General features: G+C 37.8%; 1 protein-coding gene and 1 non-coding gene across 3 annotated transcripts in view; both read left to right on the top strand.

The window, feature by feature from the left end:
* kpna4 (karyopherin alpha 4 (importin alpha 3)) overlaps positions 1–17,871 on the top strand; it is a 32,030-nt gene extending 14,159 nt beyond the window's left edge. Inside the window, exons 4-17 of one of the 2 annotated variants that reach the window (XM_078563777.1) lie at positions 1,834–1,863; positions 1,951–2,003; positions 3,430–3,525; positions 3,656–3,741; positions 4,223–4,309; positions 6,309–6,478; positions 6,595–6,639; positions 8,085–8,216; positions 9,491–9,619; positions 10,393–10,497; positions 10,879–10,950; positions 11,164–11,326; positions 13,866–13,960; positions 15,816–17,871. In XM_078563777.1, coding sequence (XP_078419903.1) covers positions 1,834–1,863; positions 1,951–2,003; positions 3,430–3,525; positions 3,656–3,741; positions 4,223–4,309; positions 6,309–6,478; positions 6,595–6,639; positions 8,085–8,216; positions 9,491–9,619; positions 10,393–10,497; positions 10,879–10,950; positions 11,164–11,326; positions 13,866–13,960; positions 15,816–15,914 — 1,362 coding nt within the window. In that variant the 3' untranslated portion in view covers positions 15,915–17,871. The remainder of the gene's footprint in view (positions 1–1,833; positions 1,864–1,950; positions 2,004–3,429; positions 3,526–3,655; positions 3,742–4,222; positions 4,310–6,308; positions 6,479–6,594; positions 6,640–8,084; positions 8,217–9,490; positions 9,620–10,392; positions 10,498–10,878; positions 10,951–11,163; positions 11,327–13,865; positions 13,961–15,815) is intronic. The other variant, XM_078563778.1, reaches the window with a different exon arrangement.
* Positions 9,856–10,159, top strand: LOC144694344 (small Cajal body-specific RNA 7). Its single transcript, XR_013579727.1, has one exon.
* Positions 17,872–18,158: the final 287 nt, after the last annotated feature.

Below are 18,158 nucleotides of genomic sequence, written 5' to 3'. Positions count from 1 at the left end.
ACAGTCTACCGCAAGCCTACCTTCACTGGTGTTGGGATTCTTACAATTCCATGCGCTCTAAGATTGACCTTAGCGACATCCTCATAAATAGGGTTTGAGCCATTGATGCTGAAATAGGACGCATCAAAGGCATCTTGCAGGGTAATGGTTACCCTGATCTAGATCATTTCGCGCTGTATATCATGCAAACTCATGAATGGGCCTAAGGCCATCACTTTCAGCCCTGAAAAGTGCCCAGTATACCTCAGATTACCCTGGAAGGGCTAGGTATCTCAAAAATTTGAATAACGGGTGAAGCCAGCTGTTTCACACTGCTACTATGTAGTAACAACGCGAGTGGTATTTGCCACTAACAGGATGCTGCCATCGAGCCAAAAAGACGTTCTGCCTGTCAAACTAATGAGTAATGCGGCATATGAATTTCAGTGCCAGTGTGATGCTAGGTAAGTAGGCCGTTTGTCCCAAAGACTGGCGGATCACATCAAACAGCCTGAGCCTTCCATTGTTCGCAAAGGGCAAGGCATAGATCCTACCCAACCAGCCAGTGCTTGCAAAACTCAAAACAGTGTTAGACATTAGATGTGATTCTAAGATTGGACAACATTTGCTAAATAATCCTTGGTGTGCTAAGAATTATGCTGACAACCAATTTAAGATTCAGTTGGGCTCGTGGTGTGGCGCATTTACGTGTACTGGAAGTTACATGCATCAATACACAGGGCCCTGTTCTTTGCAGAGAGAAAGAACGTGTACACACATTGTGCTTGTTTCCCCTAAACAAAATAAGTGACAACCATTTGCTGGTTCATTCCTCAGGACAATGCCTTGATCAATCAGAGTTAAGCTGTCTGGTTTAAATTTCAAACAGTGCTCGGCAGTTAACTGTCAGTCACCATTCTCCATGGCAATGCCTCTACCAATCAGAGTCCACTTAGCAACTAATCAGCACTCTCTTCTCATTGTATAAATTGTTGTTCACTTTACATTTGATATTCTTGCGAATTGTCCTAATGAGTGCATGACAAAAAGCTTCGACAGACGCTCTCTTTTTCAGCAGTGCTCAAGTTCTGTAATACCAAATTACTATTTTTAATATGAGCAAACAGAATATTTTTATTTCATGCAGATGATATCACAATTAAAAATCGATCTCGTTATAAAATGTGTTAAAATCACTTAGTAATTTATAGCAGTTCTTTCCCCATTTAAGATTTACTTAATTGTAATTATTTATATATAAAAATAATATGAATGAAGAAGCATTAGAGGATGCAATCACGTTTCAGCTTGGACAATGATGCCATTCTTTAATTATTGGTTCAGTCCTCTTAAATATATATCATACTTTGTAGCATTTTATCAGGTATCTTAATAATGGTGAAGTTGAAAGTCTGCTTTATTGTGAGTTGTAAGGTACTTGGTGGTCTCAAAAGTCTATTAAGCTAATATGGGGACTTCATATTTGTACCTTAGGGGACATTTGTCAAATTTATTTTTATGGAGGGTAATAACAATTTTGTATGGTCGTCTTTTTTAGTAGTTTCAGCAAACAATTTTTCTACTGTCAGCAAGTTAGCCTTTTACTTTAGTATGCACCTCCCCATCCCCAAGCAGCTATGCTTTATTTCTTATGTGACCTGTAGATAATTTATTTTTGTGCATGCAAGCAATAAGTATAAAATCTATATGTTTGTACATTTTGTCTTGGGTTTGATTTATTGTACAGTAAGCTAAATGGTTGGTTTGTAATATAACTTCAAAAAGTATTCTCAATTTGAACAACTTTTACATGTAATTTGGAAACTAATGTTTTCTTTTTTACTCTTTCTGCAGCAAAATACATCATTAGAAGCAATAGTGCAGGTGACTAACTTTAATGTTAAAGTTGTACTTTTATTTACCACAGCATTAACTTAAATATTTACTAATTGTAAAAATTTTGTTGTACAGAATGCTTCCAGCGACAACCAGGGGCTTCAGCTCAGTGCGGTGCAGGCTGCGAGGTGAGATTGTCACCGTCTGGACTTTCTAACATCTGATAGAATCTCAATATAAGTAACTTACTTCTGGAAATAAATAACAATTCATTCCCTTTAGAAACTTCAGAGGCCTCTGTTACCAAGAATGTATACATTTTTATTAATTCATGGGTTGTGGGCATAGTTGGTAAGCCAACATTCATTGCCCATCTAATTGTTCTTGAAAAGGTGGTGGTGAGCCATCACCTTGAACCATTGCAGTCAATGTGGTGAAGGTGCTCCACAGTGCTCTTCAACAGGAATTCCAGCTGTTGACCCAGCAATATGGAAGAAATTGAAATATATTTCCAAGTCAGGATGGTGTGTGACGTGGAGGAGAATTTGCAGAAGTAGTGTTTCCATATGCCTGCTGTCTTTTTTTGTCTGGGGATGTAGAGGTCATGGGAGATGCTGTCAAGGGAGCCTTGGTGAGTTGCTGCAGTGCACCTTGTAAATGGTACACATCGCAGAGATGTTGGAGGGAGTATTTGTTTGAGGTACACTCCTGGAGAACAGAATGTGAGTGCCTCTGATCTGTCACATGGCTTGCCTGACATTCAGTATTGTATGTGCATAAATTTCCTACAGCCAAATATTAAGAATATTGAAATTGCTGTCTTCAGCCCCCACTACAAATTCTGTTTCCTAGCCACTGTCTTGGGGCTGTACTAGACTGTTGGCAACAGGAGCATTTATTTTATTCTGATCTGGACTTCCAACCATATACATTCCATCACCAAGATGGTCTGCTTCCACCTCTGTCTCCACTACTGCCTCAGCTCATCTGCTATTGAAGTTCTCATCTGTCTCTTTGTTACTCAACTATTCCAGTGCTCTAATGAACAGTCTCCGTTCTGGCACCTTCCATTAACTTGAACTCATCCAAATTTCTGCTGGCTATATCCTAACTCTCAAGAAGTCGGTTCATTCAGCATCCCTGCGTTTGCTGACCTTTATTGGTCCCAGTCTGACACTGCCCCAATTTTACAATCCTTATTTGTTTTCAAATCCCTTCATGATTTTGCCCCTCCCTGTCTCTAACCACATCCACCCCAACAACCTGAGGCATCTATGCTGTCCTCCAATTCTAGCCTCCTGTGCACGCTGAATTTTCATTGCTTCATCAATTGCAGCCATGTCTTCAGCTCCCTCAGCCCCAAACTCTGGAATTTCCTCCCTGAATCTCTCTGACCCTCTACCTCTCTTTCCTATTTTAAGATGTGTTTTTAAGCCTACCTCTTTAACCAAGCTTTTGGTCACCTACCTAATATCTCCATTTGGCTACATTCTATTTAACACTTCTGTGAAGCATTGTGGGATGTTTTCCTACATTAAAGGAGCTGCATGATTGCAACTTGTGAAGTAAAAACGTTCTCAGCTTTCAAGTTGCCTTGTTTATTTCTTTCAACAGGAAGTTGTTGTCAAGTGATCGCAATCCACCAATAGATGATTTAATAAACTCTGGCATTTTACCAATTCTTGTGCATTGTCTAGAACGAGATGACAAGTAAGTAGCGCGCATTGACGTATTTATTTAAAATAAACTTTCTCGGTCTCAAATGGTTCTGAAAACTGCATTTCACAGTGCAATGCAAGATGACCTGCGGGCTTCATAATTTGATGTATTTTGTTTATAGTCCTTCATTACAATTTGAAGCAGCATGGGCTTTAACAAACATCGCCTCTGGCACTTCAGAACAAACACAGGCTGTGGTTAAATCAAGTGAGTGCCGCTTTTTTCTTAGATACTGAGATTTTACTCTCAGTTACAGGAGTAGCCCTTTAAATATAATTGCAAAGCACTTGAATTAATAATTCTCTAACGCTTACCGTTCAATTTGAAAACTATAATTTGAATTTTAGTTTAATTAAAGTTGTGGCATTTTACTAATGAAATCACTAGGTCAGCAGAAGATTTATGTTTGGTATGTTTTGATTAATGCTTTAAATGATTTTGCAGAATAGAGGATTAAGCAAGCATCTATCTGTTGTGAATAATTCATAGTTTATTTTTAAAGCTAGTGTTGTAAACACCATCTTTGCATTTTAATTAGACATTTTCTTTATTGCTGCTGATTCTAAAATTTCAAAAGTTATAATAAAACAAACGAAAAGGAAACCCCAATGTGCCTTACAAGTTGTCCTCACTTTTATATACAAATATAAATTTTACAATATAAATTTTTCATTGTTCTTCCTGTTAGATGCTGTTCCCCTTTTTTTAAGACTGCTGCACTCTCCACATCAGAATGTGTGTGAACAAGCGGTTTGGGCTTTAGGCAACATCATAGGTATGTTTTGTCATTTGGTATTGTTTATTCTGACAATTAAAAGCTTAGGATTTTTCTTTTGTAGTTATTGGGGTAGATTTCAGTTTGCCAACTTGAGTGTAAAACTGGTGATGTGGATCAGCTGCAAGTGGAAATTGGGCAGTTTCTATTGTGGTGGGGAATCTACAACACCAGCTTTATGGCCTGATGGCAGGGTAAAAATCTAACCCTTTGTATTATGTAGGATATCCTGAATCTGGGTGTGTTAAGGGGCTGCATCACATAGAGGAGTTATGCAATGTTTGAGATTGAAACATGAATTTAGGTGAGCATCCACACATGCACTGAATACCAACTTTATCTCTAGCAATTCCCTTGATCGTTCAATTGCCTGCATATTGTAAGATTGTTGGTTTGACATCAAATCTGAGTCAGTTATAGCTCACCATTGGACAGTCTGAAGCCATCAACTTTTTCCCCTGTCACTCGCTTACTACTAATTATATTTCCCTTCCCTGTCTTGTTTTCTCAAACTGAACCAAATTGTTCACACTCTGGCTATTGCTGCCCCACCTCATTGCTCGATCACTGAAACCCTTCTAACAGCCTTTGTCATTTTCTAGTCTCAACTTTTCCAATGCCTGTCTTGTTGGCCTCCTGCCCCCATGAATTATACCTAGTCACTTATGGTCCAAAACTGTCATTTATGTCCTCTGCCCTTTCTCATTCATCTATTATCCCTTTCCTCACTGGTTTCCCATCTCCCATTGTATTTAAACTTAAAAGCCCATTCACAACCTTTTCCCACCTTAACTCAGTCAGCTCCTATAGCCCTATAAAACATCCCAAATCCTCTATTCCTCTGATTCTGGCTTTCTATTTATATCCTGTCCTATCATTGTCCCACCATAAGAACCTTTCACCTGCATTAGTCCTGCCTTATGAAACTCTCCTTAGGCCATCTCTCTTCTTGGGTTTCTTCTTTTAAAAACCTTCTTCCACATTTAATCTCTTCACTCGGCTTGGCATCCATTTCTATGAGGTGTCTTGATATTACTTTTTATGTTATAGGAGATTGCAAATTCAATTTGTTGACTATTTTATATATATTTCAACTTTTAAGATGTTTTATTAACTTGGAACACATCCAGAATGTTCTGAACAATATGTGGAACTTTTGTGTTTTTATATTCTTTTGGATTCAGTTTACTATTTTCATTTTATTTTGCTAGCGAAGGTGTCACAATGTGCAGCAAGTGTCCAGATCACACTAGGTGTATACAATGGGTTAGACCAAAAGAGATACTGCAATATTTTAACATTGTATAGAAAAATTTTCAATATATCACAGAAAGCAAATGGCCTACTTTTCAGAAATGATTGCAAAGCAGTAAGTTATTTGCTTGCCTTCTTTATAATTATTGCTGTTATCAACTTCACCGTGACATAATTTGGCAGATGATGGATGTCAAATGTTTAATCAGATGAAAAAATGGATTAAATTTTAATCTATAACTACTGTTTATCTCTTAAATTGGATGCTTCTTTAGAGTACTTCGCCTTGAATCAAAAAATATTTTTATATAATTAGGCTGCTATTTTATGCTGGTTAGCTGTTGCCCATAGAAATAACTCATTTTTTTCATATACTAAGACCCTGTCCACCTGTTAAGGTAGTTGTAAAAGACCACTGCTGCATTTGAGAAAAAGCAGGGAATTCTCCACTTGAGCTGGCTAACGTTCATCCCTCAAACAGAGTAACTGATTTTTTATTTCATCATTTGTGAGAATTTACTGTGTGAAAATTGACTATGTTTGCTAACAAAAGCAACTGACTACACATCAAAAAGTACTTGATTTGATGTAAAGTAATTTAAGATGTCCAGTAGGTCTAAAAGGTGCAGTCTGTCTTTTAGGTTTGTATCAGATAGGCTGTCACTTTTTCATGCAGTTTGACATTTTGCATATTGTGCTTTGCGTGATGAAACTGATAATTTTTTCCCTCAATTGTTACAAATAGGGGATGGCCCTCAATGCAGAGATTATGTAATTAGTCTGGGAGTTGTGAAGCCCCTACTTTCTTTCATTAGTCCATCAATTCCTATTACCTTTCTTCGAAATGTCACATGGGTGATGGTTAATCTCTGCCGTCACAAAGACCCTCCCCCACCAATGGAAACAATTCAGGAGGTAAGTAATTTGAGATTTATCAATTTGTTTCACAATTTAAAAGAAAAAGTTTCAGCTGAATCATTTGAAAGCTAAAATTGACACAATCATAATCTGAACAAAAATCTTTTCTCTAGATTCTTCCAGCCTTATGTGTGCTCATCCACCACACAGATGTTAATGTAAGTAACATGAATTTAGCACATGCAGAAACTTTCTCCTTAGTAGTGGGACATAGTTTGCACAAGTTAATTGCAATTTTTTTTTTGAAAGACTGAAAGTGCATTCTCTTTACTGAAAGTGCATTCTCTTTACATCCCCTTCAGTCCCCCATGACAGCATGTTGTTCCCACTCTTCCAATATAGCTTCCTTTGTGGCCCCACCTTCATCTGCCTTGTGTGGCAGTCTTCAGCTGTCTTTACACCACATTGGCACTTTCTTCTTAAATCCTTGCACGTTTTTACTTTTGCGCCCCCCACCCCCCTCCAACTTCATAGTTTCCTGATAATATGCTTTTGTGTGCTTTCAGTCACCTCTCTAAATCTCCTTAGTTTCTTTTCCTCTTTTCCCCTACAGTAAATGCACAATATAAAACCAAATTTTTACTTAGAGGTCAAAATTTCAGAACTTTGCACAGTGCTTAAATACTGATATTTCTTATTGCCATTGGATTAACACATTTAATAGATTTATATTATTTTACAGATGAAAGGATAAATTGTAACTGATAAGCAGCAGTAATTCTCCATGTGGCTTGTCCTTGTTGGAAGCCAGTGTCAACTGGGGGCAATCCAAGTGAGAGAAAATCAAAAGGAAATTATCTTTATTGGGTGGTGGTTCAATTCAGACCAGATACTTCTGCTTTTAAGCAATTTTGCATGTGAATTACAATATTTGTAAAAGCTTCATGCCTTTTGAATAGTAAAATAAATGGACAGAAATATAATTAAATGTTGGTAATAGTGTGTTCTGCAGCTTCCCCATTAAGTATGTTAACTAGCTGTATTTGGTGTGCATCTATTTGTATACTGTACATGCTCAAAACACTTCAAAGAATTTAATGACCATCAAGCACGTAAATTTATGTAAAACCAGTGGACCACCTGTGGCATTTCACACAAATCAGAGTACAAGAAACAATTGTAAAGAGAGTGGAATACCAAAGGAGTCAGAATCCAGGGAAATACAAGGCAGCTGGTTAAAACTTTTAAAATATTTTATTAAAATTAACATTACAAAATAATCTGGGTGAAGAGGAAGTGCTTACAATTAACATGGATTTTAGATAGGGAGATGATGCTTAAGAAACAGGATGGAGTTGTTCGAGGCACTCTTTCCTCTCCCCCACCCCCACCCCCTCCGTGCGCTCTTCCACTTCCCCACGCCCTCTCTCCCTACCCCCCTCCCCCAGATAGCATATTTTACATTTCCCCTTTTAGTAAATTGGCGATGCATTTGCTATCTGATTCGTAGGGAATAAAGCACTTGTGCCTCTGGAATAATTTACTAGCCTCATGTGATTCAGATGATTTTCTGTTCCCTATGGAATTACATTTATAATAAAGGGTTTCTTAATTTTGAATTCCATGTTAACTCATACTAAATGTTTGTTTTTGTCAACTTCAGATTTTAGTCGACACTGTTTGGGCATTGTCCTACCTAACAGATGCTGGAAATGAGCAGATTCAGATGGTTATAGATTCAGGGATTGTTCCTCACTTGGTGCCCCTTCTCAGCCATCAGGAGGTCAAAGTTCAGGTAAGGATTCAGTCATTGTAAATGAAATCTTATTTGTAAAGATATTTTCTTTCAAGTTTTTGCAATGTTATTTATCAACTGGTCTTGTGTACTGGATCAAGTCAAAGTAGTTAGGTGAAACCAATTAAAAAGTAAGATTGAGTATTAAATCAGTCAGTTGAATAGCTCATTTGTGGCAGTCTCACTCAACTTTGATGAAAAATGCCACATTACAGTCATGAATCGATTACACTGTTTGGTTGAATTGACTCGTGAGAGATTTTGTGTTGGGGCTTATGCTAATGGGTTTTTGGCTAAATTTGAGTGTAACTTCACCCCAGCAAGACTGATGCACTTGTTATCATCACTGTGGAAACTGAACTTAAAAACAGAAATTTAAATTCCCAGTGGCCAACTTAAAGGAATTGCACGATAAGCTTTCAACTTTTAAGACTTTTACTGTAACAACCAAAAACAACATTGACTATAAACACTTTCGTAGGTAATTTGTACTCTAAACTACAGAAAAGTTCTCTTGTTAATGCTTTAATGTGACCAGAAATTTCCCTCCACTGTAATACTTTATTCTCCCCTAAGTAGACAGTGTTCTACTAGAACCAGTCCAAAATGATTCGTACTTCCCGAGAGCTTGCTTCCCCTTTTCTTTTCCAGCTAGATACTCCTAATACAGGCATGAACACCTTGCACCTTCCTCCCAGTAAAACAACCTGGGCCCTCCCTTTAATCTTTACCACCCAAGCAACCTGGGCTTGCTGTCAGCAGAGTTCAGAACAGGTCACATGACCCCCCCTTTATTCCACCCTTTTACCCTAAATTAAAGTGTGTGTCCTGAAACATAACAATCTTATAAAACCTCGCATTTGTAATGCACTGCTGAGCATATTTTTCCAATTACAAGCTAAACAGAAACTCCATATCTGGGCTGAGTCTTGCGAGATAAAATTGTCATCAGTCTGACAAAGTCAAGATGCATACTGTTAATCTGAGTCATTTTGATACTGGTGCAATTTCTTGGAAAATGAAATTAGCTAGATACTTGTGATTTTAGATTGATGGTGCTATTAAGCAATGTTGCAAAATGAGGGTTGTGTTGGAATTAATTTTAAAAATTAGCTTCAATGAACGCTATTTTTAGTAAATACATAAACTTGTTTTTGGCTGCTCAGTAACAGCAAGATAAGATTGTACAACCTTAAATTTATGCACTTTGTGAAATCATAAAGCAGGATAAATTATTTATGTATATATTTAACAAAATACTGACATTTGCCCAGACTGCAGCTTTACGAGCCGTGGGAAATATTGTAACTGGCACTGATGAGCAAACACAAGTAGTCCTGAACTGCGAAGCTCTTTCTCATTTCCCAGGATTGCTGGCTCATCCTAAAGAGAAAATCAATAAGGTAAGAAACTTCAGAATTATTTTCTGCCTACTGAATCCCTTCTATGAATTCTGCACAGCTTACAGTTCCCATGTTCCTAATGATCGAGTGATAACATTTACAGCAATTCTGTTGGAAATGATGAAATGGAGATTATTGGCTTTGTGTGTCTGTTCGGACTGGAGTATACTTTAATGTAGTTATTTGTTAATGGTAAGATGCAACTATTTAAAAATAAAAAAATTTTAAATTTTAGTTAGAAATGTTAGTAAGATAATGCAAGATGCAGGAATTTCAAGATACAAGAGTTCAAGAAATATTAACTCTTTTGTGTGTGTTTGTGTTTGTGTGTATGTAGTTGGCTGGCAATATGGATCTGATTTCATTTGTAAACATTGGTGCTGATACTGAAGTGCATCTGAAGGAAATCATATTTCATCTGAGGGGCTTTACAATGTGATTTTGCTAATGATTAGAGCCTCAAACAGCCCATTTGCCAGCTTGGGTGTGCCAGAATTCTCTGACAGGGTGGCATTGTTGTGACCCTGTGAGCTGATCCAACAAGAGTTAGTATCTAAAAATATATTTGAGTAGATTCTTGAACATATGCATTGTATACTGTTTTAGGGAAGTTACTTTCTGCAGCTCATACATACTCTGTACAAAGATACTTTCAATAGTGAATCACTTAATGTGCATAATTTAAATGCCTCAAAAAATGAGAAGTCTGCAGGCAAATGTTATTTGTTAGTAACTTGTACTTTTACTTGACCTTCTGTTTTCTAATTATGCAGGAGGCAGTATGGTTCCTATCCAATATCACAGCTGGAAACCAGCAGCAAGTACAAGCGGTGATTGATGCAAACCTTGTACCTATGATTATACACCTCTTAGATAAGGTGGGAGACTACACTTGATAGATTTTTGCTTTTATATAGCCTTATTGAGACTTTGCAAAGTGCTTTATTAAGTTTTCTTTTGAATTGAATGATGTACTTAAATCTGTTAATTCAGTAGACAAGGGAATCATTTCCATATTTTAAAACCTGCTCAAAGTGAGAAATTGCAACAGATGTGCAAAAAGAATTGTCATGAGGAGAGCAGTGTTATTACAAATGTCATTTGTAGATTCAATGTACATTTAAATTGGAAAAGAACAATAATCCTGGGTCCAGACGATTATAAAATAACTCCTCAAAATTTCAAATAGTAAATCAGTTCTGTTTCATTACTTTGTGTGGATTCAATCCCGGCTTTCTTGTTTACTTTTTTTTCCTTAGGGTGATTTTGGTACTCAGAAAGAAGCTGCTTGGGCAATAAGTAATCTAACTATTAGTGGCAGGAAAGAACAGGTGGGTAAAACTGCATAAATTTAAATAAAACAGCTAACATAATCAGGAAGTCATGCTAAGTTAATTTAAACTCTAGTTTTGCAATGTTAGAGTAAAGTTTTAGTTGGAAATTTCACTTGGAATTTATGTAAATTGTTTTGTACAAATGTTTTGTCATTACTATTTTGTAAAAGACAGAAATATGATGTGGAACTGACGAGTATTTTTCATTAGGTTGCATACCTGATCCAACAAAAAGTAGTTCCTCCATTCTGTAACCTGCTTACAGTGAAAGACTCACAGGTAGTGCAAGTGGTATTGGACGGATTAAGTAACATCCTCAAGATGGCAGATGATGAGGCAGAAACAATAGCTAGTCTGATTGAAGAATGTGGTGGTAAGAATGAAATAATTTTAATCCTCTGTATGAAAGTACTTGTGGAGATTTTGACTCTCAACTAGACTAAGTTTGTATTGCAGTCTTGATTTGATACTTCATACTGGTATTCTCCTATGTAAAGCTTTCAACAGTACCCGAGCCCTGTGGCTAGGGTGTGAAGGGCAACTGGGAATAGGGAGTAGATGATTTCCAGAGTTGATCAAGAATGCCGCCCAGCAAATTGGCAACAGAGGCCAATTGACTTGCCTCTGAAATTAATAATGCTGTACAAAATCTTCACACTGTGTGTATGTGTGTGTGTGTCTCTCTGTGCGCATCTCAATATTAATTTGAAGGTGGATGGATAGTTTCATAGTAGACATTCTGCTCCTGCAGTGGTGTCAACAGTAATATGTTGGATACCTCCCCATTCAGTCTTCTGACAAAAAAAAGGGAGATTTATCCTTGCTAATCAATAAGCTATTCTTGAGATCTGTCTGTAAATGGCCAGACTTTAATCAAATGATTATGAAGCATCCAACTTTGGTTTGGATTAGTCAGATGTCCAAAAAGATACCTGTGTTAAATGGCGATTAAAGGCTGGTATTCATCACTGTGATGGTGGGCAGTCAGATCAGCCGGCCTGGGAATAATCGATACTTTGTATACTAGCGTATAAAATAAGAAATGTTTACCCCAGTTTGGGATTAAGGCGAAGTTGGTTGTGGGGGAGCCAAAGCAAAATAACGCCTATATCCTCTTTAGGGAGTTCCCTCCTGCAATGTGTCTTTCCAACAAAACAGTTTTGTTGAACTTGGACTTAATGCATGGCATGGTGCTGCTGCTGCTATTCGTTAGCCGTTGCCCTGCAGCTCTAGTTCTGTGACATTTAAATTATAACTTCCTCTCTGATCCGCAAAGTGAGCCTTGGTTAATACTGCTGACATAAAGTCTGCAATGGAATGGATGCAGGGAGAGGAGAATTTGGAGCCAGGACTAAATTTTCAGAGGAGAGTTTCCGTTTAAATATCATCTCAGAGCAGACGATCAATGGATAACAATTTGCTGGTCAAGGACAAAAAGTGTAATTATGGACACTGGTCAGCATGAAACTGAGAATAGTAGAGGAAGAAGATTTTGAATGTTAGTCTTTGTCGTACATGAAAGTTGTGTAAATTTTATTTCGGTTTAAGGTCCTCCTTGGTATTGGACTAAGTGCTGGGAATTTGATGTTCAGTATTTGCTTCAGATCAGAGACTTATGAAGTAACAGAAGTGAACAAAAGTACTCGTTGGTTATAGTAAAGTAATGAATTCCATGACACATGAAGTAATGAATCACAGGTTCTAGAGATCTGACAATTTAAAGAAAAACATATAATGTCTTTCGGAACTTAAGGGTATCTCCAAGTGCATTTCAGCAAAATTAATATCTTTTGAAGGGGGCTGCTGCCAAGTTAGCTCGCACAAACAGCAAAGATATTTGATCAGATGGTGTTATTTGAGGATAAATGTTAGCTAGGTCATCAGATTCTTCTCTTTAGAAAGTGCAGTGGGATTTTTATGCCCACTTGGGAGGGCAAACAAGGCCTTGGCTTGAAGTCTCACCCAAAAGGCATGTGTAGCATTGGAAGACTAATCTAAAATGTCCTTGTGTCTCTGGAGTGGGCTTGAACCCAAGGCTTGCGCTTTGTTGGTCAACTCTGTTAAATGTTACTTGGTGACGCAGTGGCCCAACCATGGCATGGCAGTCTCTTCCGCATTTGCTGAAGATGAAGACATTGGGCTGAGAAGGTGTGGGATTTGTTGGCATCTTACTCTGGGCCCTCTTCTCGGTCAGCTGAGCCATCCATTTCTCCTTGCCTCTTCCAATGCCCCTCCAAACAATCATCTTCCAGAGATCATGGCCATCAGCGACTATCTCCCAGTTGTCTTGTGCCGATGCCCATCATCTTCATATCTCACTTTCAGGTATCCTTGCAGCAAAAGTATAGATGTCCAGCAGGTCATGATCCAGTGGCCAGTTCACCATACAGAAGGTCTTTGGGTATACGTCCATCATCCATCTAATGAATATGGTTGAGCCAGTGCAGATGTCATTGACTTACTAATGAGTGTATGCTATCCAGCCAGTGAACTGCTGTAGGAAGCCCTAGTGAGAGTGCTACAAATGAACCATGGCTGGCAATTACTATCACCTTATAGTACCCCATTTGGTATAGCAAGGAGAAACATGCTGCTTTGTTTTTCCTCAATTATTTGTGATATTTAATTCTTGTATGGCCAAAATTGTTGCTTTGCAAACGATCATAAGGGATGATTCTACAGAAGGTAGTATTGGCAGGAAACCTTTGGACATTTGTGTGCAGTCTGTGTTTGTCTTTTGCAGGCTGCATGCCTGTAAATTCCTAGTCATCTAAGTGCTGCTCTCCACTGGGAGAGCTGAATGCAGACTTGACCTTGTAAAATGTTTCGTATCTAGTGAAAATGTTTCAGAATTACAGGGTGTTGGAATTTTAAAGAAAAAGTACAGCTAATATTCTCCAAATTCTCTTCAGGTTTGGAAAAGATTGAACAGTTACAACATCATGAAAACGAGGACATCTATAAATTGGCATATGAGATCATTGACCAGTATTTCTCAACAGATGATGTAAGTTTAAGGAGCATTTTGGGTGTACTTACGCCACATAGACTGCAGCAGTGCAAGAAGGTGGCTCACCATCACCTTCTCGAGGGCAAGTAGGGATGGGCAATAAATGCTGACCAAGCCAGTGATCCCCACAACCTGTGAAATTTTTAAAAAACATCAAAATACAAAATATACACTGTGTAGCTTGTCCACGGATCTTCCTTGCTCAAGTTCTCACTGAAGATTTTGTCATGTTCTTTGTCAGCATTTATAATGTTCAGTTTTGTCGTTATACATGTTTACATACATAGTATACACATTTAGAATGGAAAGCCGTATCTCAACATATCAGCAGTTTGCTGTCAGTCTGTTAATGGAGCAATCAAGTAGCTTTATTGACAATCCTTTTTTACTCACCCTAAATTGAATTTCTTTTTTTTTTAAAAGTCAGCAAAATTGCTATCACCTGATTATCAGCCATGTTTTACTGTTGATTAGAAAATGTAAGTGTACTGTTTACTGATGCATGTGTGTGTGTGAGACACAGATAAACCTGCAGGAGCCAATTGCAAAACACAATATTTACAGACATCTGAAAGTTCCCACACCACCTCATTCTCAGAATGCTAACAACCCAGTGCGCTGCCCTTTTCCTCGCTGACAGACACCAGCAGTCTGAGTGTGAGTCAAATCCCATATTCCACACTTCTGTTGAGCCACAGATTTCCTTATCTGCAAATCTGCCAAATTCAAGGTACTCCTTCCACAATAATGCTAGTCCAAAATATCCCCTTTCCCATGCTGAAAAACTTCAGAATTTGGTCTCCTAGATTAGCTGGAGCTCGGAAATATCCCCTAGCACTGTCAAAGCTCAAGATCACCCCTAATGGGCAGTTGCATGGCAAATTCATTTGATATAAAGAAGTGTGAAGTGATAAATTTGGAAAAAAGAGGGCAGGCAATGTAAACTAAATTGTACAATTTTAAACAGGGTACAGAAGCAGAGAGATTTGGGGGCACAGTTGTACATAATCTTTGATGGTTGCAAGACCAGTTGAGACACCTATTTCAAAAGCACTTGGGATGATTAGTTTTATTAATAAAGGCATGGAGTACAAAAGCAAAGGAGTTATGCTAAACCTTTATAAAACACTGGCTAGGCCTCAGCTGGAGTATTGTTTGCAATTTTGGACACCATATTTTAGGAAAGATTCAATAGTAACTTTAAAAATGGAACTGGATAACTATTTGAAAGGGATAACATTTTAGGGTTAAAGGGTAAGAGCAGGGGAATGAAACTAATAGAATAGTTCTTTCAGAGAGCTGGCATAGGAACCTCTTTTTATACTAAATCATTCTCTATGGTTCTATAATTAAGTTTTACTCCAGCTAATGAATTCTATTATTTTACATGGAACTGAATTAAGACTAATGGGTCTGTGGCTGCCTGAATCTGTTTTGTTACTCTTTGAATATGTCTTCCACATTAGATTGTTTCTAATCTATTGGTACATCTCTAGTGGTTCCCTAATAATGAATGCAAATACTTCTCAAATCTTTCCACAAGTGCCTCAGCTCTCTAGGATAGATACTGTCTGGAAATGTATTTGTTTTAAGCCCTTTCACCATCTTTCCTGTAACCGTCATTAATTTTGCCTTGGTTAACTCTGGTGAGTTCATGTTGCTCCAGTGTTCCCCAGTGAATACTTGGATACAGCCGTTCAGAATATTTACTGTTCTGTGTTCTGCATTTTCAAGCCTTTGCATTTTTGTGGATTTCTTGTCTCCTTTCACTACCTTAACTATTGAAGTAATGTAAGAGGTTTTTACTGCTAGGTATTGCCTTGGCTGATTGATTTTTTTTTTCCCTTTTAAGATTGACGAAGATCCCGCTCTGGTTCCAGAAGCAATTCAGGGCGGGACATTTGGGTTCAATTCATCCACCAATGTTCCAGCAGAAGGCTTCCAATTCTAGAAAGGCATAATTCCTGGAGCAAGTGAAATAATGCAGCACTAAAGGAAGGTTTGATCGATCATGCTTGGCTCATGTGGGATCCACTGCTGCATTAAATCGGAGAGCTGTTTTGCAGATTGCGTTTGGTGTCCGAGAAAAGCCCAAATGAAGTCAAGCTGGCGAGTGGGTGCGAGTGCGCGTGAGAGTGGTAAAATGTTATAAAATTTCACAGTGAATGCAATTTAGGTTGTTTAAAGAAAGGGGCTAAAAGTCAAAGAAAGGTCAATGTCTACGAAGTAATTAAACCAAGATCAAATTCAGTTATCTAGAATAATTAGAAGAATGAAGCAGTTAAGATACTTCAAGCTTCATAAACCAAGAAAGGGACATCGACAAGTCAGAAGACCGAGTCAAGGCCTTGCTATGAAGCACTGTGTGAATGGACCCACTGTATGAATGTCTGGACTCAGTGCTGTGGAGCCAGGTTCATTACTTGAAATCTTGGGCTCTGTATTCACTCATGAAAATAAACTCCTAGTCATGGAGTTGTGTGTGGAAGAGAGTAGTGTATGGGCGTGATGTTGTATGTGAACGCATGCAAACTTGATTGCCTTCAAGTGGCTAATGAATAAATCCAGAAAAACACCAAAATGAGTTTGTTTTTATTAATATTTAACATACACTGGAGAATTTAACCGATTTAGCAGCAGTGCATTGTATAATTTATCTGTGGCAATTTGGGTTGAATCTTGCAGCCTATGTCGTTTGCTTGTTTTACTTCCACCTTGGCCATTCTAATTTTTTTAATGTTTATACTAATGTACTTTATTTGTAGTTATGAATTGTTCCTCACTTAACAATTGCACCAGTTAAATCAATAAATGCTGTGAGTTGCTTTCCATATAAATCACGAATACAGTAATGAATTAAGAGATGTAATAGTAGTAAGCTGCTCACATGCAAAAATTCTGCAGAGGACGAAATAAAACATGTACATGCTCTGCTGCTTAATAAACTTTGAAAAGTTACCATAATTTAAATCCAGGGAACCTCAAACATCAGCAGTTTGTGGAACTCATCAACTTTATTAGTCATAACTTGGATAAATTAAGTTGGCTAAGATAATCAAATCACATGCGTCTATTAATTGATGGCTGCTTCTGATTTATTTTAGCTATTTTTTTAGTTTGTTCCTGTGTGGAATATAGCACAGTACCTTATGGGATAAATGCTGTTTATAAACATTTGTTTCCTATTTTCCTGTTATTTTTCCTGATTAAACTATTTCAGTTGTGACTAATTTTGGTGCATACTTTCTGCTAAAGGGGGATTGATAGAAGTATGTATAGATGAACTAATCGAATGTGAAAACACCCTTGACATGTTTCATACTTTTAGGAAGGACATTTTTTAAATTAGATACAAGTAGCCATGAACCATCTGAGCCACTTTAAAAAGAGTTTGGTGTGTTTCAAGAGGCTTGCATGCATACCATGCAAGTTTTCAAAAAGAAAAGAGCCTGGAAGGTGGCTGTTTCCATGCAGAGGTCCAGTACACTAAATTTGACCTATTGATCAGTTTTGTTTGTAGAAGAAAAAGAATGCTTACCCTCTTGGTAAGGTGGCTCATTGTAGGAAATACTGTGCCTTCTCCCTTAGAGCACAAGTGTTGCATGAACAAGTGTTGCTGTATTTAAAACCTAAGGTAATAGTCACTAAAAGGAAATGTGAAAATGATTACCTAATTCCTACTTTGTGTTTAAAATTTTGGAATATTGTAGACTGGATTAATATGTAGTTGTGATTTCCTTTGTAAATTAGTTGGTTTACCCTTGAAGCATTCCTTGTCGTCATACACATACTTTGAAAGCTAGACAAAAATTGGAACAGGCTGAAAATTGGCTTGCTTACACTGTTGTCCATTAGAGTGCAGGCTAATCTGTTTTAGAGAAAAATAAACTTTGAAATTATTCTGTGTGGCCTGATGTTCCATTGTAGTATTAATGTGTTACATCAGGGATTCTCAACTGGGGGAAGGGGTTGCGAGAATGTTTCAAGGGATCCACCGAAAATAACCAATAGAAGCTCTTATTTCATCTATTGTCTCAGTGCACCGCCCTCCTGACCAATAATCTGTCTAATTCTGTTCCGGGTCAGATGTGACCAGTCTGGTTATTCGGTTTATTTGGCACTTTGGCTTTGCATCGCCTGTCCAATCAGCACAGCAATTACAGGTGAGGTCAGATTGTGGGGTGGGGGTGTGCGG

The sequence above is a fragment of the Cetorhinus maximus genome, chromosome 19 (assembly GCF_964194155.1).
Source record: "Cetorhinus maximus chromosome 19, sCetMax3.hap1.1, whole genome shotgun sequence".
NCBI classification, from domain to species: Eukaryota; Metazoa; Chordata; class Chondrichthyes; order Lamniformes; family Cetorhinidae; genus Cetorhinus; species Cetorhinus maximus.
Note: the sequence above shows the minus strand (reverse complement) of the source record. Positions and strands in the feature narration are given on the sequence as shown.